The 25,288-nt window shown below is 28.5% G+C and overlaps 4 protein-coding genes across 17 annotated transcripts in view; 2 read left to right on the plus strand and 2 right to left on the minus strand.

The window, feature by feature from the left end:
• LOC122628258 (diuretic hormone receptor-like) overlaps positions 1-3,864 on the plus strand; it is a 29,099-nt gene extending 25,235 nt beyond the window's left edge. For 5 of the 8 annotated variants that reach the window (XM_043810351.1, XM_043810353.1, XM_043810352.1 and 2 more), the window contains 9 exons: positions 468-654; positions 958-1,051; positions 1,497-1,590; positions 1,719-1,799; positions 1,907-1,971; positions 2,047-2,166; positions 2,264-2,449; positions 2,762-2,916; positions 3,345-3,864. In XM_043810351.1, the coding sequence (XP_043666286.1) occupies positions 468-654; positions 958-1,051; positions 1,497-1,590; positions 1,719-1,799; positions 1,907-1,971; positions 2,047-2,166; positions 2,264-2,449; positions 2,762-2,916; positions 3,345-3,489 (1,127 nt within the window). In that variant the 3' untranslated portion in view covers positions 3,490-3,864. Of the gene's footprint in view, positions 1-467; positions 655-957; positions 1,052-1,496; positions 1,591-1,718; positions 1,800-1,906; positions 1,972-2,046; positions 2,167-2,263; positions 2,450-2,761; positions 3,109-3,344 lie in introns of all 8 variants that reach the window. The other 3 variants (XM_043810356.1, XR_006326993.1, XM_043810357.1) reach the window with 3 other exon arrangements.
• An 8,170-nt stretch (positions 3,865-12,034) lies between these two features.
• On the minus strand, positions 12,035-14,169 carry LOC122628470 (protein RER1). 4 transcript variants are annotated; one of them, XM_043810819.1, is made up of 6 exons: positions 14,015-14,169; positions 13,360-13,443; positions 13,114-13,218; positions 12,953-13,049; positions 12,650-12,867; positions 12,035-12,521 (listed from the first exon to the last, which is right to left on the minus strand). In XM_043810819.1, the coding sequence occupies exons 2-6, from the start codon at positions 13,432-13,434 to the stop codon at positions 12,429-12,431; spliced, it is 588 nt and encodes a 195-aa protein (XP_043666754.1). In that variant the 5' UTR covers positions 13,435-13,443; positions 14,015-14,169; the 3' UTR covers positions 12,035-12,428. The 4 variants fall into 4 exon arrangements, with proteins under 4 accessions (XP_043666754.1, XP_043666756.1, XP_043666755.1 ...); XM_043810821.1 differs by having other exon boundaries at positions 13,941-14,168; XM_043810820.1 differs by having other exon boundaries at positions 13,946-14,167.
• A 471-nt stretch (positions 14,170-14,640) lies between these two features.
• LOC122628280 (serine/arginine-rich splicing factor 1B) lies at positions 14,641-23,920 on the plus strand. 4 transcript variants are annotated; one of them, XR_006326995.1, is made up of 6 exons: positions 14,641-15,059; positions 15,320-15,704; positions 16,099-16,293; positions 23,264-23,409; positions 23,509-23,549; positions 23,629-23,920. XR_006326995.1 is itself a non-coding variant. In XM_043810411.1 (4 exons), the coding sequence occupies exons 1-3, from the start codon at positions 14,890-14,892 to the stop codon at positions 16,288-16,290; spliced, it is 747 nt and encodes a 248-aa protein (XP_043666346.1). In that variant the 5' UTR covers positions 14,641-14,889; the 3' UTR covers positions 16,291-16,293; positions 23,264-23,460. The 4 variants fall into 4 exon arrangements, 3 of the variants coding, with proteins under 3 accessions (XP_043666346.1, XP_043666348.1, XP_043666345.1); XM_043810411.1 differs by lacking the exons at positions 23,509-23,549; positions 23,629-23,920 and having other exon boundaries at positions 23,264-23,460; XM_043810413.1 differs by lacking the exons at positions 23,509-23,549; positions 23,629-23,920 and having other exon boundaries at positions 23,267-23,460.
• Positions 19,814-24,938, minus strand: LOC122628279 (nicalin). Its single transcript, XM_043810409.1, has 7 exons — positions 24,394-24,938; positions 23,930-24,117; positions 23,507-23,836; positions 23,181-23,390; positions 22,697-23,101; positions 22,386-22,606; positions 19,814-22,311 (listed from the first exon to the last, which is right to left on the minus strand). Exons 1-7 carry the CDS (start codon positions 24,566-24,568, stop codon positions 22,173-22,175), a joined length of 1,668 nt encoding a protein of 555 aa, XP_043666344.1. The 5' UTR covers positions 24,569-24,938; the 3' UTR covers positions 19,814-22,172.
• Between the last annotated feature and the right edge of the window lie 350 nt (positions 24,939-25,288).

The following is a 25,288-nucleotide window of genomic DNA, read 5'->3' on the forward strand; positions in this document are numbered from 1 at the left end:
TTCGTTCGAACAATATAAGTATAGATTTGATTTGACTACGTTGAAGCAACATCGATCTAGCAAAAAGAATTCTTGATGGCACAAATGTTTTTTCAAGCGGACCACTACGAATCTAACGGTATGATGATAATCGGTCGGTATGATACTTAAATAAAGAAAAACGGAGAGAGAGGGGGAGAGAGAGAGAGAGAGAGAAACACAAGATAGGTAAAATTGTACGACAATCGATAAAGTACCCATCTCTCGTAGTAACCTATTTCTGAGAACGAGGTTATTAGCATTTTCAAGCAATACTACCTGCGCAAAATTATAAACTTTAAATACATATATATATATATATATATATATATATATATATACATACCTTGAGAATAAAGCTAAGCATAATTAATATACTTGGATTAATGTTTAAGTATAGAATTAATAAGTTGAATGGATGATTTAAAATGGTAATTTCTTCTTCACAGAAAACGCAAGTCGATGGTGTTGGCCAAATGGTACATGGGATAGTTATTCAAACTATTCTTCGTGCCGTGACATTCGACCGTTGAACATTGAAGCTGATGTAGAAATTACGACAAAAATATATTTCATTGGATATAGCTTGTCCCTTTGTACTCTGGCGATAGCCGTCTCCATATTTTTATATTTTAAGTAAGTACGATCTATTTTGATAAGGTAACAAATATTTGTAGCCAATTAAAAAACATGACTACACTCTAAACATTCTTTTCTTCTTTTATTATAATATTGCAGTAAAAAGAAACATCTGTTACATAACACCTGATATTTTATTCCACCACCATGAGTGCTTTTATTGAGGTACATTTCTCTTTGTGAATTCAGAAATGGATTTTCCGTGTTTGATTATTTTTCAAACGTATATGAAAACGTAATATAAGATGTTTTATTATCGAGTAATTGAACGTATTTTTTTTTTCTCTCTTTTTGTTATAGGGAACTGAGATGTCTAAGGAACAATATACATATAAATTTAATGTTCACGTACATTCTGGCTGACCTCATGTGGATATTAACTACTGCAATGCAGGTATAATTGATAATCGTTATGCGAATCTTTTATTTATCGAAACTTTTTACGATAATAGTATCCTCATAATTTACCTTTCGTATATATCTCCAAATATTACGAAATACTAATATTATAAATCATTAAATACCACGATAAGCGATCCTGAACGATCTTGAATATCTGCACATTATAAAATTATCACAGATTTTATTGATCGGCCGTAAAACGAATTAATTATCTCTAGCATTCGTGCTCTTTCTTCGACACGATTTCGATCGAATAAGCTCGAGTAATGTATCCTTAATCTCTTTCACGATTTATAGATTAAAAATTCCAGATTAAGTGGCAATCGAAGTAGTTTCTAACGTATGAACGTTTTGTATAATGAATAAATTAAAAAAGACGATGTCTCATTAAAATAATTTGCAAATCAAAATCATTGCTCAACTTCTTTTCTCAATAGGTCTCTATGCAAACAGACATACCAACTTGCGTCACGTTCTTCTCTCTTCTTCATTATTTTCAATTGACCAATTTCTTCTGGATGTTCGTCGAAGGTCAGTATTACTTTTATTTAAACATAAACGAATATGCGAAAAACAGTTTTGTTATACTATACGTTAGTGTTATATGTAAATCCGAATAAAACATTAAAGAAATTTCCTTAGTTATTCTCTTATTGCAGGATTGTATCTCTATTTGTTAGTTGTAAGAACTTTTACGGGAGATAATATTCAACTAAAGATGTGTCTTGTCATAGGTTGGGGTAAGTTATTTCGTTTAATACTTTTTCATTGATAAATTTCGTATAAAATTTTCTAACTATTCTGTATTGTCACTTTTTCACGTATAATCTGTAAGTCTGATTTGAAGGTGTTCCAATTCTCATCATAGCTATTTGGGGCATCGCCAAGTCTCTTGTCACTCAAGGAAATCAGGTATAAAGATGTCAAATTAAATAAATCAAAGTATTCGACATTAAAAAGGTCGATGACATCGATCATATTTTACAGAATGTCGCACTTTGGAAGCATTGTCCATGGATGACACCACATTCCTACGATTGGATTTATCAAGCATCTGTCATTACAGTTCTTGCCGTGAATGTGATTTTTTTGTTCTTGATCATGTGGGTGAGTATATTTAGATTTTAAATAGAACGAAATTTTTCTATTACGTTAACTCGATCATGAACGTTAACTCGATCGGATTTATCGTCGTTTCTGATAGGTACTGATCACTAAGTTATGGTCTGCGAACAATGCAGAAACGCAACAGTATAGAAAAGCTAGCAAAGCTCTGTTGGTGCTGATACCACTTCTTGGAGTGACATACGTTCTGGTTCTCGCTGGACCAACGGAAGGTCAAGCAGCTAATGCATTTTCTTACACCCGTGCTGTGTTACTTTCTTCTCAGGTAATATTACGACAGAAAGGTTTTCTAACGGTAAGCTTTTGTTACACTCGCCATTAGAACGGAGAGAGAAACTTTGGAGAAAAGCTTTTAGAAGAATAGGATCATCTTCTAAAAGTTTCAACCGTTTGGAAAGTTAATGCACGTTTTGTTACTGTCGCGATCATTTTTTTTTTTTTCTTTCTTTCTTTCTTTCTTTCTTTCTTTTTCAATGAAACCCTAGAAAGTAATAGTTCTAAAAAGAATTAAATAAAAAAAAAAAAAAAAAGGTGGGGGAGGAAATGAAGAGATTTAAAATCTTCTTTTCTACGACAGGGTTTGCTGGTGACGCTATTCTATTGTTTTCTCAATACCGAGGTGCAGAATACGCTGAGACATCACTTTGCAAGGTGGACGACGTCGCGTGATCTTGGCAATAGTCGAAGGTATTACAAGAATTGGTCTCCGCGCTCAAGAACAGAAAGCATAAGGTACTTGAAGTCCGCGCCGAAGACGCGCACGTCTTAAAATCGCTTTGCGGTGCTTCAAGACGTTGAAAGAACGCAGAAATGAGGAACGTGAACGCCTCTCCTCTTTTAATATTATTTTATAAGACGGCCCAGATAGAAAATCGAGAGAAGCTGCGTTTCTTCAACGATAAATCTTATCGAGAAATAATAAAGGTATATCTAAAAAAAAAAAAAAAGAAAAGAAAAGAAAAGAAAAGAAAAGAAAAAAGAAAAAGAAAGGAAAAAGAAAACCTGTAGAACAAAATTTTGTCGCGAAGAAAATATAACGTATATCAATAAGGCGTATATTATTGCGTTAAGATTTTTAAATCGTGCTACGACGAGAGAATGACGCCCTCGTCGAAATATTCTTGATAGCAAAACGATAACGCTTTCTCAATGATCTTCAGGCTATACGGCCAACCTTCAAATCCATATCGTAAAAGGGAATCTACGGTAAGTGAAACGACGACCACAACGGTGATAGGTCCGAATTCAACAACAACGTTTCTGGACAAATCTAAGAAAGCCATTTCAGAAGACTCAAATGAATAAAGTTTTACACGAAGCGAATTTCGGTGGGAGGAGAGACTGGTAAGATCATTAAGCGCGAAGAGACTCATTGTAAAAGTATCTTTTCATAAGTGTCGTCGTATTATTAATTATGACGTTAAAATAATGATATATATATATATGTGTGTGTGTGTGTATATATATATATATATATATATATATATATATACACACATATTCACATTGTATATGTTCTAGATTGCCTCTAAATTTTCAACTCATCTTTGTTCGCTTAAAAAAAATCTCCAATTTTTCTACCAGCCAAATTATGATACACAGTAGATATTAGTAAAAATTAAATTGATCCAACACTGCTATATGAGGTAATAAATATTATATTATTATTTTTTAATAAGATTATAAGGCTCCTTTATTTTTCCACTTTTGTCTTACTTAGCAATAATAGAATCAGTTTTTTTTTTCTTTCTTTCTTTTCTTTTTTTTTTTTTTTTTTTTTTTTTTTTTTTTTTTTTTTTTTTTTTTTTTTTTTTTTTTTTTTTGTAATATTTAAAAACACGAAAGAAACTGAAAAACGAGATTAAAGAATTTATATGAATATGTATAGGGTATAGGTATATGTATAGGATATATGTATAGGTATGTGTATAGAAATTAATTTTTAGTTGTATAAATCCATATCATACATTTATATTCCCCGAATATATGCATGTTCATATATATACATAATAATATTCTATGCACACTCCCTAACTTATGGCACAGTACGACTAAAATCAACTCTGTATAGTATTATATTTAATTGTTTAAATGAAATGTTGATTGCATATAAAATAATATAAGAGCATGTAACATTAGGTTATACGATTGAGATATTCATTTTTAATTTTTGAATTTTCACCTTTCAAAGATAAATTAAATATTAATTATCAACTAGACTGAATATTATTTTAAGGATATATGCGGCAATAACTCTGGCAAATATTAAGGTAATACGCGAAGTAACTCTACCAAATACACTCGCAAATGCTACGATAAACAAAGTTACGCCATAAATATGTAACTGTATTACAGAATATTACATATTACATACCAACTATTTTACGAACAAAGTATTCCTAATCTGAAAAGAAAAATGAAAATTTATTGAAAATTGTATAACGAGGAGCTTAGATATCTGTACCTGACGGTCCAAAATTCTACCAAAGTATATAGTTTATGCATAAACATCTCTTTTATCAAATCTTTTATTATAGTATTACAAGATCACTGGAGCACAATTATACTTGACGATACTTGAAAATAACGATCTCGGTAAGTTTAGTTAGAAATTTTTTAGTAGTAAGAAGTATTGACTATAATTACGACTGTAAGAATAGAATTTATTTTCTGGAAACTATAAACTTTGTGATTGAATTCATAAGGCATACATAAATATAAATTATAATTTAAAATTTAATTGTATTAAAACTAATATATTCATATGTGTATATTCATATCTGTACACATGTTAATGTATATTCATATCTGTGCACATTTTAAAATTTTCAAACTAACACTAACACTAACTTTTATTCGTTCTCTGTATGGTATATTTTGATGATATATTTTTTTAGCATCGATTTAAAAATTCTGTTTTCAAATTCTGATCCTTTATCGGTATATTATGGATAATCTTTCGAAATTTTCCAAAGCTCTTCGTAACTCCATTTTTTTTTTTTTCAGAGTTTCATTTCATACAATGTCCTCTCTGAACATTTAACAAAATGTAATCTTAACTCGTGAATTGAATAGATATTATTAACTCCAAAAATTCCTAAACCAAGCTTTTTTTCATCGATTTCAAATTGATATTGAAATGTTTAATTCCTATTCCTTATTTTTTAGATATTAATATTATTAAGAATTAATTTAGTATTTATTAAATTGCCAGGAACAACGTATCATCGAATGAAGCTATTTTAAATCTAATCTAATAAGTCTAACATACATATATAATACTTTATTTTATAGAAATAAAAATATATATTACTTATATTGAACTAATTGTATAGAAAATGAAAAATGTTTAATCCTTAATCGCTTCCCATAACGTGGCACAAATGAAAAATATAGCATATATCTAAATATGCTTATTTTATCCTCATGTGTATCTTTACTCATTGCAATTTCAGTGTTTCTCACAATTACTTTTTTTAATATTCGTTTTGTGATTTTATAAAACTCTAATTTAATAATTCTAATATAACTTGACTTTATAGAAAAGAAAAGAAGAAAAAAAAAAATATATATATATATATATGTAGGAATATTATTCATGAAAAATAAAATTCTGAATTTAATTTAATTCAATTTAACTTTAAAAATAGCCAAGAAAACGAAAAATTTTCGATCTTAATCTAAACAAAATTTTCTTTCCACAACACGTGGCAAAAGTGTATACATTCTAGTATATTTATTTCAACTTCGTGTACATTTTATTCAGTGCAATTAGTTTCCACAATTGCCATATCATATGTTTCGTAACTATGAGTTTACTAGAATTTATTTTTATAGAAATAAGAAACATACTACGCATAAAAGGTAAAAATATGAATTTAATTTAACTTTAAAAAAAAAATTAAAAAAGAGTGAAAAATGTGTGAGACGCGACTTTGATAATAAAAATTTACGCTTCATAGCTATGACTTTAGCATATAACTTGATTTTATAAGAACAGAATTATGAAATTGAACTTTAGAAAAGAAAAAAGTAAACAATTTATGACCCGACTTTAATATAAAATATAAAATAATTATATTCGTTTACGCAGAGCAATATACGACCGAATGTTACATCGTCTCAGTTTTCCAAATCTATCTTTACACCCACCATCGTCAGAGCATTTTGAGTGACAACATGGTAAAATATATATGACTAAGAGTCATTCTTGGAAGATTTGAACATTCTGAGGAATCTTCGAAAATAACTTAAAATCTATAATCGACCTTTTAAGTTAATATTTGTGGATACCTTTTTGGCATGATAGTCTCTTGATTAAAAATGTCCATCGTTCTAAAAGTATAATAAAATTTGGCATATTGCAATGATTAATGGTAAAAAATTAGAATCGTTTTTAATTCTAAAATATAAAAGAAAAGAAAAAACTTAATCTTTTTGCACAAAAAATTATTGCATTTTTGTCAAGCAATATGTCTTGGTTGAAAGATCGATTATTGACTATGCAAAGTATCAATACTATTTCTAATATCACACAGTTGTAATATCCGAAATTATGATGATACAACATTTTATACAACATATAAACATTTTCGCACATTTACTCTTAACTGTTCATTATGTATCATTTAAGTTTTATATTTGGATAAAATTTACATTTCATATTTCTTTCAGTTTTCTCTATCAAATATTTTTTCATTTCTTTCAATTTTCCCTTTGAAATATTTTCGTTATTACTCTCAGTTTTACCTTTGAAATAATTTCGTTTTTCTGTTATATCTTTTTTTTCCTGATAATTGAAAAATTCATTTCGTTTCACGTTAACTATCCTAGCTCGTGGACAATCAATGAATTTATAATTAGAATCTATCGACCGTGCAGATATATACGAGTACATTTACTCGAATGCCCTAAATAATAATTGTAATCGATGACCTATTACATATTAACATTAACCTTTGAACTTTTTACACTGAAAAATAAAATCGGATTGAAATAAAGAATGCAATTTCTCTTATAATCCAAAGACCATCCATCGCGAATATCTTCTTGCTAATTCTTTATTAGAATTCGTGAATATCCATGAATACCGATGTACCCATGTATAATTAGTTCGCTACGAATTACGATGCGATGCATGTTTTTTACATTACATGCTGTATTTTTATGTATTAAAATGATTACCGTACATTCCATTCATTTCGCAAAAGAAAAATATTAAAAAGTGCATTGAAATATTCAAAATGCAAATAATTATAAACGTATATGAAACAAGAAAACCTACTCTTGATTTAATAAATAAATGCATATACTATAAATCAGAAAATAAGAAATCATTCTCGAATAAATCTCCGAAGAAAAATGTACTTGCGATTACTCGATAATCTTTTATAAATTAATCACAATCAACGATTGAGTCAAAAAGGAGGAATTTAAAAATTCACTTAATACTTAACAAGTTCTGCGATGGCTCCAAAACACTTTGTCCACGATTTAGGACGGAATTGAGAGAAGTTGATTCGTAGATAGTTGAAAATGAAGTAGACCGACATCTAAATTGATTGAGATCCTTTTCGATGATGTATTAACTTTAGTAAGCAGTAATTATTTATTAACGGAGGATCACTGAATTTACTTCGCGAAACTCAACTCTCTGTTTGTGTTATATAAATACAGTCTGTGCGACTGTTAAAATAGGAAAATACTTTGCGAACAAACACTGACGACTGCATTGCACGCAGTCGATGCAAAAACACTTGTTTAAATCTTAAAACGCGAACGAACAGACACATCGCGATTATTTCATTTTTATTTTAGCGATACATGTTAGCAAACACTCGATCCCTTTATTGCTTCGCGCACGATTGCAATGAAGTTCTGAAACAGAAAAAAATAAAAACAATAATATCATTATTACAATAAAGAGTTATTGAAATTATTAAAGAAATGCTTGATACAATATATTACATTTGAGTCTTCATTAATGGTCACACAGTAGATATCCTGTCGCAAAATAATAAAAACGCTTATGATTACAAAAATTAGAAATAAGTTTTTTATCACGATCGACTCTGGTTCGCAATTATATATGTTATTGTTTAAATATTAATTGATTATACTTCGTATACATCATATATTGTTTAAATAAATATAAAATAATCGAAATTATAAATTATTTAAGCCGTATGCAAAGAGAGAATTTCGATGTTAGCTCGTCGGAATACAAATGAAAAGTGATTCGATAACGCATAGTCCCTTGATCCTTTGTTTTTGCTGACATTATATATATAAACAACGATTTTGAATTTGAAATTTAAATGTACTGAAATATTAAATTAAAATTATTTTACATATATTTAATTAACATTTATTAAGAGTTATGTAATGTTTAAACAAATATATTATTGTTTAAATATTAGTTTATCATATTTTATATACATTAAATATTGTATAAATCAATATAGAATAATCAAAAGTGTAAATTGCTTAAGCTAATTAAAATTATTTTATATTTTAATATGTGTTTCGAGTTATGTAATATTTAAACAAATATTATATTATTTAATTAATTATACATTATACATTGTTTAAATAAATGTAAAATAATTTACAGTATAAATTATATAAGCTTACAGGATAGAGCTTTAATATTTTAATAAAATAAACCTTTTTCAAAAATTCTAGAAAGTCATCTCTTCGTTTAAACCTTCATCTTTAAAATCAAAAGTTATTCATTAAAATTGATCAAAAATTATGCATAAATTCATTATTAAAAGTAAACTATTATAAAACCAGGAATGATGAACAGTTATAAGGGTATTCACCCAATATCTTAAGATGTGTGAGACCTTAGCGACTACTGTGGAAAAAAAATGAAGCGTGTAAGAAACTTCATTCCTTCTCATGATTTATTGCATCCATATGTTTGCTTGATGGGTATATTTTTCATACTGTCGGCACGCGTGTATTGAAGAAACGAATTGACAATGAGATATCAGACAATGTACAATGATGCCGACTTCTATTCTTTCATCGTTCTTTCTTTCAAGGAGTCGATTATTCACATTCTTACAAAGCAATTGATTTTCACGCTATATAGATGCATAGTGAGAGAGCTTTAACCGTTTGACATGAAGGTAAAGTAGCGCCACTGTGTCTTCATAAATTAAAGAAAAACAGCTAAAAGTAGGATTTACCTCATGAATTCTCATAGTCATAATTTTTATCCAATTTTGATAATTCAACTCGTTCGAAAAATGAAGGTTTTTTTACATGAGATTGTCTTCCCAAATTTTCAAAGCAAGCTTTTATTTGTGTGATAATCATTTTTAAAAATTAGTTATTTTTAAACATGATTTTTGTAAGAAAACTAACATTTTTCAAAAATCTGGAAAAATAATTTCGTATCTTCATCCACATGTATCTAACATTTTTTTTTTTTTTTTAAATAACTTTGTCACTTAATATTCGATAGTATTTATTAAAGATGTGCAGATACCTGAAATTATGGGTCGGGTTAGGAATATTTTTCGAGTTCGGAATCTCAAAAATTTGTCGATACAGACATATTTAGGTAAACGTGATACAAAACATAATTTTTCCATTTAGTTATGTAGTTAAACTTTTAAGTTATGATGTAGTTCTAAGTAAATACAAAATTGCATATTATGTATATACTCTCATGCTCTTAAAATCAACATAGATAGTAAATTATCTGCCAAAATGATGATTAAAAAGTATCTTATTGAATATTTGTTTCTCATCCTTTTCCATATGAAAATTTTCTTGCACTTTAATAAGTTAAAATTTCTTGACTTTAGCTATTGTTCCATCGAATAATCTATTTCATTTTATTATAATTCGATATGCTGCCTATTATAGTTCACTTTCATTTTGATAAATTTTATTAACATAAACATGTTTGTAGATTTACCAAAATGTCTCTGTCTTAATTAGTATCATACATCTTTTTATACTTATACACTATCTTTTAGAAAATAGTTTTAAAATTCTATTAATTAGCTAACTGTCTGCATTTAGTCTGGCTCCTCACCGTAAGCTTATCTGATACAGTAGTACTCATTCAGCATAACCTTATGGATCATTGAAGCACGCAAGCTCCACCATCACGACAAGGTAGCAGACTGTTGGAAGAGCTTCTATATTCTTTTTAATATTTTTTCCTATTTCTATTTCTTTCTCTAGATAATTCTTTTTTCAGCTCATTAACTTAAATTGAAAAGAGTATTCCACTATTACTATTCTATATCTTGCTTTCTTGCGAACTTATATTTTTCTCTTTCATCCATATCTATGTTTTCATTCAAATTTATTCCATCGTTTATCTTGGAATTGTATTATTCTACTTCCTTATTAAATATTTTCTTTTTTCAGTTTCACTCCATTCTTCTTATTCTTTCTCTTTCTGGTCCAATACTATCTTTCCTGCCATTCTTACATTCATATCTTTTCCGATCATCATCGAATCATCATTTTTCTTTTCTATTCCGTTTTGAACAAAAACTGAAAGCAACATACACAAAAATATTCTTATTAAAATTACCTCAGTAATAGATACAATTGTCTGTTTATTTTAAGACCACTCATTTTCAATTGTTTAGCAACGAATGACTGCATACAAAATTAAATTTAAAAAGGAATTACTAAATCGTAAATAATCGTAATATCAAAATGTCAACAGGGCTTGAAATTGTTCCGAAAATAATTGTTTCAAATTATTATATATCAATTTTAACTGAAAAAAAGCAACCTACTTAATAACATTGTTGTTAGACATCACATTTTCTTGATTATTCCTAAACATTAATTGTGAAAACAATAATTACAAATTTTTTAAATATGAACCATGATCATCCAAAACACACTTTAAATTATTTAATCATCGAAAATGATGAAACATTTCTCTCTCTTATGTATCATTAGACCAAACAGGATAAATTAAAACAAAAAAGAAAGAAATCGTGCACGTTCTATATTTGTAATTGACGCTTAGAGGGCTCCCCTATCGCGCCCTTTCTCCTCTCGATATTTGCATATTCCCTAAATATTCTTTATAACATTCTATATACAATGAAAAAGATTGTGCAAGCTTTTACCTAGTAATTTTCCTTTTATATCTGCTTTAAGACATCAATGGAAAAATGAAACTTTTTTTTTAACAAACTCAAATTAAAATATTTATAAGATGACAAATGAACTGGTCAAAGGTTATAATGTAGAAAAAAAAGAATAAATAACAAAATGTTTTTCTTAACGACGAAAATTTTGCTTTTCGTATGCAAACTCTTTAATCGTATAATTTAATTGAATGATTTTATGCAAGCTTATAAAAATCACATGCGATTTCAATCTCAGCGATATTCCTCTTCTTCATTATTTTTGTCAATTTCAAATGGCTTAATATCAATAGTATTACGTACATTTTCATGGTTATATTAAAACATTGTGATAAAGTATCAATCCATTTGAAATTTTAACAGTGCTAAAGTTAAGTTTTCCATTTTTCATTTATTGTTCTATTAATGCGACTATTAAAAAAAGAAATTTTCAATTTTATGTCAAGTAATCCTTACGTCAGCATAAACATAAAACGATTGCGTCACATACGATGCATTATTTTATTATACAACTGCTGATCCTTGCATGTGAAGTGTAATAAAAAATAAAAGTTACTATGTAAAGAATCCGTGTATATATATGTGTATATATATATGTATGTATATATATATATATAAAATAAAAATGGTTTACCTGGACTTGAACAAGAAAAAATACGTTTGATGCGCGGTGTACTTGTATATGAATAAAACAGGATAAAAAAACAATATTATAAAGTTAAGAAATGGATCTGAGACTATATTGCGAATTCTATGAATATGAATTAATTTTTACATTCAGTGATAATTTAATATTACATCAATAGCTGTATATTGTTCATATTGTTACTGTGTCCACATTTATGTAAGACCTAACAATACTTTGTACAAGTTTTATGATACACATATATTATGATGTGATTCAGTTTATATATCGCATAACATGATATTTTGGAATAACGCTTGTGCAGAATAATCCTTCCCTTGTAGAAAGAAACGAAGTTATTCGTACATAACGTCATAGAAAAAAATGTTCCATAATCGAATTTCACTTATTTTTCCATCCGATGTTTGGAAAGTTGAAATCTACACTTATATGCTTGCATAAACAAGCATTTTTTCATCTACTCAGTTTGATGGTATTAACCTTGAAGTATCCTCATGATTTTGATACTTTGGTTTTCCATGAGTGAAAGGTAAATATCTGTACTTGATCATATGCTGAAAGTAATTTATATGCATGGATATATTAGTTTCAATTAATCACGACTAAATAAGAAGCTATTACTATGATCTTATTTATCTTAATTTTCTATAGATTTATAAAAATAAAAATCATAAAATCTTACCTTAATTTGACGCTTCATTGTAATACAGAATAATGTTATGAAATACATAACTAATATTGGCCAAAATACTGGTATATTAAAGAAATCGAAAAAAGTGCATATCATAGCAAAGATTGTAGATTTTATCACAGAGTACCAAAATTTAAATTCAGGCAATCTTCTTATAAATGGCCTAAATTCTTCGTTGGCTCTTGTAGGTAACTCTGGACCTTCAATATCTATAAAAACGTTATAAAAGAGAAAGTTATATCTAGGATAACTTTAAATACAATATTATTACAATAAGTCGATTAAAGAAGGTACCATCCAAATCCATTGCAGGATCGATCTTCGGTGTAAGGAATGCTATGAATAAATTCAAATGATAAATTCCTAATGCATATGTTACAATATACCATCCCTAAAAGAACACATAAATGTTATAAACTCATCTTATTATTAGATATTACAAAATATATATTTACCTGAGAAAGGAATATACGTAGAACAAAAATGACTACTAGAAATAAAGCAAACATCCATCTTGATACAACATGTGGAGTCCACAAGTCTAAGTATCGTTGATGAATCTTTAAAGTAATATATAATTTATAAGATATTAATACATGAACTGTTACACAAAAAATTTTGATAATCATGTAATGTCTCATTTTAATATGAAATTATATATCTTATACAAAATAATTGTCAATAAAAAAGATCTTACTAACCTGTGACATTCTTGATATTGTTTGGATAAAAACATTCCGTCTGGCTGGACCACCGAGATCCTCATCTTGCATCATTTTACTTTCCTAAAGTATAAATATAATATCTATTATACTCTGGCTTCAATTTATAAAAAAAAAATTGTTGAGCACTACACAACAGTTGCTGCATATATCCAAAAACGATTAATGCTGATATCTATTAATCATTTATGCTAAAATAGCTATATATAGCATTACACAATCTTAAACACATCAAAATTATTTAGATACAAATATAAACCGATTATCTTGATTTCTCATCGGCAAAAAATACCTCGATGACTTAAGCAAGATTATAAATCGACGTGTAATTAAAATATTATCAATAGAAACTCAAGGTTGTAGATACGTCGTGGTAAGTGTTGAAAAATTATCTCTAGAATACCCCTATATTTATTCAATTATATGATAAAATGAAAAAATTCCATGCTTAATTAAAATTATCAGAAGGAAGCTTCCAATTTGTCATGAGCGGCATGTTCTAAATTTTGTGACTCTTATGTCCTATTAACCAAAGGGAAAATAAACGAAGAGGTATGTACCTAACCTCGTCATCTTATAACATTCAGCAATAGTCGCACGACTTCAACATATAATATACCCAGCATCGAATTACCTAAAGTGTCCGCCGTTCTCTATTAATCTGTACAATCAATTCTTTAAGATTTAGTTAAAAAAATATAACACGTCACAACATTAATGGGATACTATGATTAGACGTTCTATAGAATTTACAAAATGCTTTATCTTTGTCAGCACCATCTCGTAGGGACAAACTGTTAAAAACCTCGTTCGAATGTAACTACATATTTTAGGTTTTCGATGACCGAAACTGATTGGTGAGCAAATGGATATAGTTATGACCGTAGTAAGCTACATGAAATTTTTTTAACTAAAATATGATTTATTAAATATATAAATATAATATAATAAGGAATGTAATTCTGAGGAATAAGCTAATCTAAAAAAGATATAAACAGAAGAAGAACGAAACAAAAGATGCATAACGAAAACAAAAACAAAAATTAAATCTTTCAACTAGATGTCCTTCTCATGTAGTGCTAGTGATTTTCATCACACCGACTTAAAACCCGTCACACAATGAAGGAATATTTTTGTGGAACTGACGTATAGTAACCAATCAGATTTTAATAAAATATTTACGTAGTTTTATAGTCAGTTGATCGACTTCAATTTGGTGCCACTTAAATTTGAAAAACTTCCGAAATTTACTACTAGATAGTGCTTTGATTATCTCGACTTTCGGTTCGGAATCCTGTTTCTCTTTACTTCATCTATAACCAATGATAAAAGTAACTTTTTACTAACCAATATCTTATTCTGTGCTTTTCTCGAAGAATTTTCCATCATCTTCCTCAGCCGGTACCTCCATTTTGTTTATTTCAACAGCAGAGAGTATCAAGATATCGCGGAAATTATATTACTCAGCAACGTTTAGCTTTTTAATAAGATAGTGACCATTAAAAAAACATGTCTCACGGAGGTAGAAATGAGTGTAGAATTTATGTGGGCAATTTGCCACCGGATATAAGAACAAAAGATATTCAAGATCTTTTTTATAAGTTTGGTAAAGTTACATTTGTTGACTTGAAAAATCGCAGAGGTCCACCATTTGCTTTTGTTGAATTTGACGATCCAAGGTAAGATTTATTCGAGTTAATTAATTAATTTGTAATCTCTATTATTTACGTATTTAATTTTTTTATTTTTTTATTCTTTTTTGATACGTAGATATAATAAATTATCATTTTCTTTTTGTATATTTTTATATATTTTTTTTATAATTATATTAAACATTATTTCTTAATATATAATTATCTAATTTTTTGTCAATTCTTACTACATTAAATTTACATTATTTTGAACATATTTTTCATTATAAAACATATCCTTTTTATAGAGATGCGGAAGATGCCGTACATGCCAGAGATGGCTACGATTATGATGGTTACAGATTGAGAGTTGAATTTCCAAGAGGTGGTGGACCTAGTAATAATTTTCGTGGAGGTCGTGGAGCAGGGGATACTGGTAGAGGTGGCCGTGGTGAAATGAGTAATTCTCGTGGACGCGGTCCTCCAGCTAGACGATCTCAATATAGAGTTCTTGTTACCGGTTTACCACCATCTGGAAGTTGGCAGGATCTAAAAGATCATATGCGAGAAGCTGGTGATGTGTGCTTCGCAGATGTTTATAAGGATGGTACTGGTGTTGTTGAATTTTTACGTTATGAGGATATGAAGTATGCTGTAAAGAAATTGGACGATTCAAGATTTAGGTCTCATGAGGTATATAGACCTTATAAATTCATGACGTAAATCAATTTCTTGAACACGTTTACGCCGGCGCGTACCGTCGGTGATTCGCGTTCGACTCTCGTATCGGCGCGGCGCGTACCACCGATGGGTTGCGCGCGAATGTTATATACGCGTGAATTTTTCGTCAGAGTGAGCGTACCACCAAAAATTTAGTACGTTTAGTAACTGAAAAAAATTGCCATATAGTTAAAATTTTAATATTGGAAATTTAATGTATATTAATCGAAAAAAAAGCATTAATACGAGCAGAGAGAAACGCAACACGGAGAGAAATGCAAAAACAAGTGCCAGCGTGAACGTGTTAATACAAAATTAATTTATAGATCCTTACATTGCTTTTTTTTTTTATATTTGAATTCTATAGGGAGAGGTAGCGTACATACGTGTAAAGGAAGATCACAACAGTGGTGACAGAGGACGTAGTGAGGATAGAGAAAGGGGTAGAAGTCGTTCGCGCAGCTACAGTCCACGACGTCGTGGATCTCCGACATATTCACCGTTACGGCGTAATTACTCGCGCTCAAGATCCCACTCCAAATCTCGATCGTACGACTAGTGTGTACGTATACGTTTCACATGGTAATATAAGTAAATGTTTATTGATATTTGCTTTACCATGTTTTATTATTGCTGATTTAAAATTTGATTATGGAAACTTCAATCCAATTAGACTTTGTAAGAATTATGAAAATAGCTTTTCTGACATTACTAGAATATTTAATATTCTATTTAACACATGGATTGGGCACATTCCTATTGTATGGAAAACATAAGCATAAACAAATTTACAACTTTTCTTTTTTTAATTTGGTGATTGTTGATAGTTGAATCAGCAATAATATGATATATTAAATAATCATAAAATATAATAAGTTTCAATAGCAAGTTTCATAATAACAGTGAAAAGGAATTGTGCTCACAATCGACTATTAATCAAGAATTATGCAAAGCTATACCGGTTAGGTCACTTGTACATTATAAAATACATTCCTTTATATTTTCAAACTGGTTCTCTTCACAATTACATATAAAGCATGTAACAATTTTAAAGTACCGTTAGTAAAGAGATTGGCGATCCACCTTCAATGATCATGCATTGATTAATGATATCTGCAACAGAATGTTTGATGCTTCCAAACAACCAGTGTAATTATTCATACTCAATGATCTGCAGTATATTTCTTAATGACACACTAGTTACTGTGGAATCCGGTAGGCATATTACAGTACCAAATCCAGTGTGTGATTTTTTTATCATTCATATTTATTTATCAACATTCGTAAAAATAAACATATTACACAGAAATTTGTCTAACCTATTAAGATTTAATATTTTTTTTTTTACTTTTAATCTTAGTCTGCTTTATAATTGAACTTATGGCAAAATTATAGTTCTATATATGAGATAAGAAAAATAAATTCTAAAATTAAATCGCTTAAATGAAACCATTTCTATAGACTGAAGTAGATAAATTGAAATATTTTTTCATTTCTATATCACTTTAATAATAACGATAAATAAAAAGTCATTCAATTGAGATAAATATCTAGAACATCAATTTGAGATAAATAACTGCAGTATTAGAAGCATAGTTTTGATAAAAACATTCTGTACTTCGATTAAAATATGTATCATTTATTCAATTATGTTTGGCATATGTGGATCTTAATAAATTATATGAATTGTGTGTTTTTTGATTAGCTTATATATTAATTTTGTAGATTTCATGGCCTTTCTATAATTATGCCATTAGTTTAAATTTTTGTGTTTCAATTTTTCAGTACTAATATTTTGTATTAAATTTCACTGAAGGTACTGAAATATCTTGATTGTAAATTATTGCATACAAAACTGTTGCATGCCATAATTACTGTTTATTTAATGTATCCTATAATCTGTTTTCATCCACTATAGAACCAAATAATGTTACCATAAAAGTTTGTGAGAGTGTTTTCTTTCAGCAAATTTGATATATGCATACATATACATAATCTATATACACATTAGACATTTTTTTCTAACTGCCTAATTGCCACATATATAAATCTATATTTGCTTTACAACCATGTATCTTTTTTTTTTTTTTTAAGATACTGATAAATTTTGCATGATATGAATTTTTTTTCTATAAGGTACATTTTGTGACTATTATAATATTCTTCAACTTATTTCTATTTTGTTAAAAAAAAATAATAATATTTACGATATATAGAAATAATTAAAACATTGCAATTGATATTATTTATATTATACTCATTATAGAAACATTGAGGTAGAGTTTTACACATTGCTTTTTCAAATATTTCAAATCTCCTTGTTTATTATTATTATTATAATCCACCTAAATTTGATATAATACTAATTATAATTATGGGTAGGCAAATATGTTAAAACTGTAGAGATTATATTTTCACTGTTTATTTCTATTTAAATTATCATAAAATCTAGATACTTTTACATTTGATGTAGTATAATTACAATTCTTAATTGTATATAAATATTCTAATGAGTAAATGAAATGTACAAACTGGACAGTGGTGCATGTATGCCTACGGATATCTAATTTTAAAAATACAAAATTTCTGTTGAGATCTGGCATAAAAGAGTATCTTACAAATGTTTATGAATATGATGAATTAAGTGATTGTTGATGGTAGATAATGGTAAATTTATTTTACCATATAGGATTGCGATTTGTAAAATTTAAAGTAAAAATTTTCTTAAGTTTTGTTACAAAGATTTCAATTGTCCTGACATACGCACATATAATATCCAGCTAAAGCATTTTATCCACCTGCATTTCTATGTTCTTACTGATGAGAGAGAAAGTGATCTTTGGCTAAGAATATGATACTGTAATATTTGTAATTCGTAGCAACATCCTTAATGTTTTGTTTGGCCATTTTTACTTTCTCTCATTTTTTTATTGTTGGTTTTTTTTCATATATGCTATTGTAGATGTGCATATATGTATGCAGTAGCGTATTTAATTTTCAAAATTAACATAAATCTAAATCAAATTTACATTATCCTAAAAAATAGATTCATATTGGATAAATTATATAATTGCTCAGTTTTTTTTTCTTTTTCTTTTTTTTATCAATTTAATTTTTGCTTATATACTTTTTTAATATTGTTAAAAATGTCCTTTCAATGACGCGCGTAATGCTTAGAATTACACGTTTTTTAAAACTGCCTTTTGTCCAATATGTTTACAAATTAATATGCATACAAATGGAAAATAATTGATTCGTTTGTTTAATATCAAGATATATGGCAAATTAATCCTGTGATCTTACCTTTTTTTAAATTTGTAAAATGCATTTAAATTTCTGTTTCACATACATTTCCTCTTGTTATCAGTTGAAATTTAACTCTATTACATATGTATTATGTAGATATTTTCATTAAATTAACTAATTTAGATCACAAGGATTATGTTTGCACTTGTAATATTTATGTTTATCTTTAACTATTCTTGTCTAAGAGACTAATGTATTTTTTCTTCTTTTGTATATTGGATTGGATTGTAACACAATGAATGAAAAACTCAAATCGACACGATCTTACTTCTTGGATGGATATAATACACGTTCGTGCTTGACGGTGGGATAAAATGGAATGCGTTTTGGATGGATTTTGTGTGGAGCATAAGTTATAAAAGGATTAAATGAGAATCAAAGTAATGAGACATTAAGGATACTTTCAAGAGGAATTTGAGGATCAGGAAAGGAATGAATTAAGGGTGCAGTGCATTTCATTCGAGGATTCACATTTAGCTGGATTTTCATCAGGAAACGTTGGCAAATCCATTACAAGGAGTCAAATCGATCGTCCATATTTTTTTGTTTCGAATTATATTTAAATTATGTTTGCTTGTGCCTAAAAGTGCTGTTATGTCGGTGAATGAAAAGGAAAAAATAATGTGAACTTTCAGCAGTTTCAACATTCATGTGCTTACAAGTTTTCTTAGATTGAGTGTTATGTTATTCATCAAGTTCTTGCTGGCAATACTGCTTTTTTAAATTTATTCATTACTTTGTGAACGGTCAAACTGGTAATGGAATGTCAACTTATCTTTTTTGCTTTAAAAAGATTTATTAACAGGATATTATCATAACATCATATTAAAGTATTTTTCGATCGAGATGTTAGCTGCCGGAATAATGAAGTAGTTTTCTTTTTTCTTCGTGATAATAAATCACATATTTTGCCAGATATTCTTAAGTATTCAAAGACAAACAAATAACAAATATTACTTGGATTGAAAATTTTTAAGTATAGGCATATGTAGGACGATGTTTTACATGTATAACAGTATAGGTGTATTCGATTGGGACAGTCTTTCCGCGTTTACACGAGAAACATTTACGAGAGATAGTTGCCCTGATAAATTATTGCGTATGATGTTAATTTCTTTTTGCTTATTTCTATCAGCAATTTTTACTATTCTCATGGTTTATACCAGCATCTCTTACCAATTGAAACTAAGTGAAACTTTTTTTATCTGTGCAACATAATTAATTCCAACACAGTAAGCATCTTCGAAACTTAGTGTATGAAGAGGATTCGAAAAGACAATTTTTCTTCTTGGACTACATCCATAGATTTAGAGAAACTCAATATCCTGAAATTATATTTTACAACAAACATGGCTCAAGGACAGGACTTGGCATTAGGATTGCTGGCAGGATAAATTAGTATACGTGGAGGATTTTTGGAATTGGATAATTTAAGTGAAAATATTGGACGGATTTTATTGAGAGGATGACTTGGATTTATTATATGAACACTGTCAGTATGAAGGATGGATTTGGATATCAAATGTTATCAATTGAAAGTGTCTCAGTATAGTGGTCTTCGCATCTCATAGGGTTCATGGAAATCTCCTAGATCGCATATGATGGGATTTGGATCTGCATTTAGTGGAATCTGTGCAAGATTATCAGATTTCGTTGACATATGAGGATAACAAAAGTGATTTCTGTAAGGTATTTAAAGTAATTTCTATTTGAGATATCACTTGGATTCATTAGCGCGCATGCTCTTCTACAGTATTCATTATAATTTGTTATCTTTGATTTTGGAAGTTCATATTGCTCGAAGTAGCATTAACTTAGTACCTTAGATTATTTGCTTTAAATCGGTATATTTGTAATTTTATTATTTTAATAATTATTTCTATTCATATGCAATCTTATCATCTGTTTTTACATAAGCACTAATTTTAATCATTATTTTAATGCTTCAATAAAAAATGTGCTTGTTAACATTTACTTTACATTGCAAAAATCACAGAACGTATAATGATTGAAAATTATCGTGTAGAAATCATCGTATATCTCATAAAGACACAAATAGTGTAGCAGTGATATTTCAGTTAAATGAATTTTATCATTAAATAGCAATCTCCTACTATAATCGAAGGTTTAAAAATAATCCAATCATTGATAGGTATTCATAAACTTGATGCAAGCATACAACTGTCATATATTTGAAGCAGAGTTAATATGCATGTATCTTTAGTAATTTGCAACAATTTTCCAATAATTACATGAATAAAACTCTTAGTAAAACTTTCAGTTAGTAAGGTAATCTGATAGCAGGTATTTTTTTGAAGCTAATATTTTGAATGTTTCCTCTTGTGTGTCTTTAATTGAAACAATAGATGGATAATGAATTTAATCTTCCTATTTATACTTTCATATAATATAAAGTAGCTACCAATTGCATATTGCACTATTTGTTTTAATGATTTTTCATCTATTAATAAAGTCTAATGTATATTCCATAAACTTTAATGATCCATATTCCTTTTTATATATATGCAAAACAATTTCAAACAATATCGTGAACGTTGACTTCCCAAACTCAATAAACACTACTGAGGGACTCTTTGATATCATACTGCATATAAGTTGTGAAGATACGTACTTAACAAAAATTATTTGGAACGCCGACGATCACGATAATCTTTCCCTTTCTTTATATTCCATTATAGTATTTCTTTAATTTTGAAGGATAGTACTCTAGGATATATAATTGAGTTAATTATATTCTTTTTGTATGCTCTTATTATAGCAGACTTCATAATTTATTTCATTTAATTTTAATAAGTAACACACGTATATACAACACAAAATCTCTGTCCTTTTTTCTTTTTTTTCTCAAGTTTATATAAGTATCTAAATTGCCAAAAGAAAATTAAGTAAACCAAAATTATATTATAAATCTCATAAATGCACAGTATCATACAGATGATAAAAGTATTGTATATCTCTTCTACGCGTTCACCTTAGATTTATTCAATAATTTTTCAAGCTATTTTATCAAAAGTACATGTATCTCATTTTTTGAGAATATTGCTAATGATGAACTTTTTCTATAAATAAATGTTCGTGACTATTGCTTTGGCATTCTAGAATCATGATATAAGCTTAAGATGACTTGCCTTTTGTAGAAAGTCTGATTGCTAGGAAATAAGCACGTGGAAAGTTGTGTACAATCACATATAACAATCCTAGATACATGACAATGGCAACAGTAAGGAAAAGATCAAAAACAGCTGGTTTTACACTGAAATGAGAACAATGATTTAAATAAGATTAATGATTACTTTTTATATGTATATATAAAATATGAATTGTTACCTGTATACATTTAGCACTGCTTTAGTAACATCATAAAATATAAACTCTGGATCCTGCTTATCAGGACTATGAAGTGTGATTTTAACATCTCCAAGATATCGTGACATAGATTCTTTCAATGTAGCAATTAATATATTATTTTTATCAACTAATAATGTAGCAGCTCTTGGTTGAGATGCCAAGTACGTAAACCACAAAGACAATGATTCTTTAGATACCTCCTGTGTAGAAAGAATATATGCACAATTTATAAATATTTATTTATCAATGAATAAATATATTTTATTTAGTTAAATAGAAGAAGAGCATACCAAAGATTCCGCAAATATATGATTAGAGCTTAGATTGTAAATGTGCCTTGCTAATGCCTCTGCAATCACTTGAGTGTGTTTATACAATCTATCGGTTTGTCCTTCTTTCATTATATCCAAAATTGTATTTCTGGCAGGATCTTCATGGCTTTTCAATGTGGACAGTGTTGCTGCTGGCAATCTTCTAATGCTAAATCTTTCGTGTTCCCAAGCTAATGTTTCTTCTGCAAGATTTATTTTCTTATGTACGCCTTCAACATGTACTGTATTCAAAGAATCCGCTACTGATTTTAATTCTTTATAAAACATTCCTCCAGAGGAATTTTCTTTTGGTGGTTTCGAGACATGCACATAGAGATTATTTGTTGCAGAAACTGTGTCAAGACATATAACATAGTCTGCATCCTGAAATGAATTGCATTTTAGTTGTATATGTTGTTAAAATAATACAAATCGTCTATATGTTGATGCAAGAAAATATTACTTGAATAATAGATCCTTCTAGTCCATCCAATTGATCTTCCAACCATTTTTTACTACCTTGATAATTTAATTTTCCTGCTCCAGTAGCAATGAAAACAAGATTGTAGTGGGGTCTTGACCGTCCAGTGGAGTACAACGCAGAGAACAATCTAGCCAATTCTAATAACATCGCCATTCCAGATGCATTACTGTCTGCTCCAAAAGATAATTCCTATATATGAGTACAAAATGTAAATCTTATATAACTGTTTTACGATAATAAAAGAAATAATTTTAGATAATTTTAGATCAGTATAAATAAAATTTTCTAAAGCCAATCTCACTCACAGGTGCTACGCTCGCGCTATCATAATGTGTAACTATAGCTATAGTAGGTAACTTTTCTTCCACTCCAGTTCCTGTTAATTTTCCATGTAATATAGCTATTTTCGCATCATTTCTAACCATAGGTTGACCGGATGCAACAACTACTTGATAACCACTAGCAGAAATTGAATTAAATATAGCTTCTGCTGCAGAATGAGATTTTTCATCTGTCATAGATCCATCTGTAATATCATCTAAAATCGTTTGAAGATCTGGATGCCAGGTTGTGAAGTAAACAGCGATTGGGGTTTCTGTATCAGACAACATAGCTTTTTCTAAATTCATAATATGCTACAAACAAAGAGATGCTTCGTTAAAGATATTCATACGACAGAATTGTTATATATTTAATTAAAAATAATATGATAAGAAATAGATAATAACTTCTTTTTCATCCAATGTTAACTCATTTAATTTCTCAGGTAAAATAATCACTAAAGCTCCGGCTTTGATCTTAATAGATTGAAACATGCTAGGTGTAAGATCTAACGCTTTAGTAATAACACAATGTCTAGAAGTACTCCATCCGGTAATCGATCTTGCTTCCAACGAAATCGAAGCACTCCTACAGCCTATACAAAAATTATTAAAATTATTTTAATCATAGAGATATGAACTTCTTTCAAGGATATATTTCATCTAAATTAGCTAATTGTTTACTGATAAATGACGATATCAATGTTTTTCACAGAAAAATAGATAGAAAAAATAATATAAAAGTAATAATGTAAAATACAGATATCCCTATTTTTATAACCATGATAGAAAAGGATATATTGAGTGAAGGTTAAAGATATAATGATATAATAATTTAAATATAAGTTCAATTTATAACCAATAATTATTACCATACGGTATTCCGTGTAAATCATGTTGATGCATGCGATAGACTGGAAATTCGTGTGATGCTGTCACAGGATTAACCGGAGAGATAATAATAAAAATTGGCAAGACTATTAATAAATAATATGGTAAATAGCCTCGACATAATTCAGCGAAACTATCACATTCTTCTAACCACATGGCGACACAGATCTTTTTTTCTTTTGAAATTTTATTATATCTTATTTTTTTCACTTAGTTTCATTTATCTATCTTTGATAGATGAATTCCATATAGACCTATAAAATCGGTAAAGGGAATGATCGCACACTTCTAGAAACCGTCTTCTTTTATTTAATTAAATTTCAAAGTAAAATTCAGAGTAGCCAACAGATTATCGTACATGTACTAGATAAATTCAAGGATTGTCGCTAGTGTCGCTAGTTTGGGATACATGAAAATATTGTATCCATTGGTAATGATCTTTGCGTATATAAAAATTTTATTTGAATAATTTATTTCGTAAAATTATTATCTGACAAAAATATATTATATACTTTTATATGACGGCGATGATTCATACAGATCGATGATTATCGATCGATGATTAGTAAATAAAATAAAAATTAAATACAAATTAGTTCGATTGTAATTGCGATGGAATGTATATAATATAAAAAATTATATATATATTATATTGAAAGTAATATCGATTTACCAAATGGAAATTGTTGCATGCAGATCATTTTGTTTATAACAAAATATTAAATATTCCAAAAGAGAACAGATTTAAAGATATTAATTATTTCTTTGGTACTAAGATGTTACTGCTTCGAAGTACTGAGTGGTACTGAGACGAAATGACCTTTAATAGACGTTTTAATTTCGTTTAGAAGTTAAATACTTCAAAGTTTATTATTG

Source organism: Vespula pensylvanica, chromosome 4 (assembly GCF_014466175.1).
Source record: "Vespula pensylvanica isolate Volc-1 chromosome 4, ASM1446617v1, whole genome shotgun sequence".
In the NCBI taxonomy this organism is placed as follows: Eukaryota; Metazoa; Arthropoda; class Insecta; order Hymenoptera; family Vespidae; genus Vespula; species Vespula pensylvanica.

Bases quoted from the DNA above. Each gene is read 5' to 3' on its own strand.
- LOC122628470 (XM_043810819.1), bottom strand. From the start codon at position 13,434: ATGATGCAAGATGAGGATCTCGGTGGTCCAGCCAGACGGAATGTTTTT. The intron at 13,219-13,359 runs GTTAGTAAGATC...ATTACTTTAAAG, and splicing joins CAATATCAAGAATGTCACAG to ATTCATCAACGATACTTAGA. The intron at 12,522-12,649 runs GTAAGATTTTAT...AATTACTTTCAG, and splicing joins CAATGAAGCGTCAAATTAAG to CATATGATCAAGTACAGATA.
- LOC122628280 (XM_043810411.1), top strand. From the start codon at position 14,890: ATGTCTCACGGAGGTAGAAATGAGTGTAGAATTTATGTGGGCAATTTG. The intron at 15,060-15,319 runs GTAAGATTTATT...TCCTTTTTATAG, and splicing joins GTTGAATTTGACGATCCAAG to AGATGCGGAAGATGCCGTAC. The intron at 15,705-16,098 runs GTATATAGACCT...TGAATTCTATAG, and splicing joins CAAGATTTAGGTCTCATGAG to GGAGAGGTAGCGTACATACG.
- LOC122628279 (XM_043810409.1), bottom strand. From the start codon at position 24,568: ATGTGGTTAGAAGAATGTGATAGTTTCGCTGAATTATGTCGAGGCTAT. The intron at 24,118-24,393 runs GTAATAATTATT...ATTTTTGTATAG, and splicing joins TTTACACGGAATACCGTATG to GCTGTAGGAGTGCTTCGATT. The intron at 23,837-23,929 runs GTTATTATCTAT...CTTTGTTTGTAG, and splicing joins TAACATTGGATGAAAAAGAA to CATATTATGAATTTAGAAAA.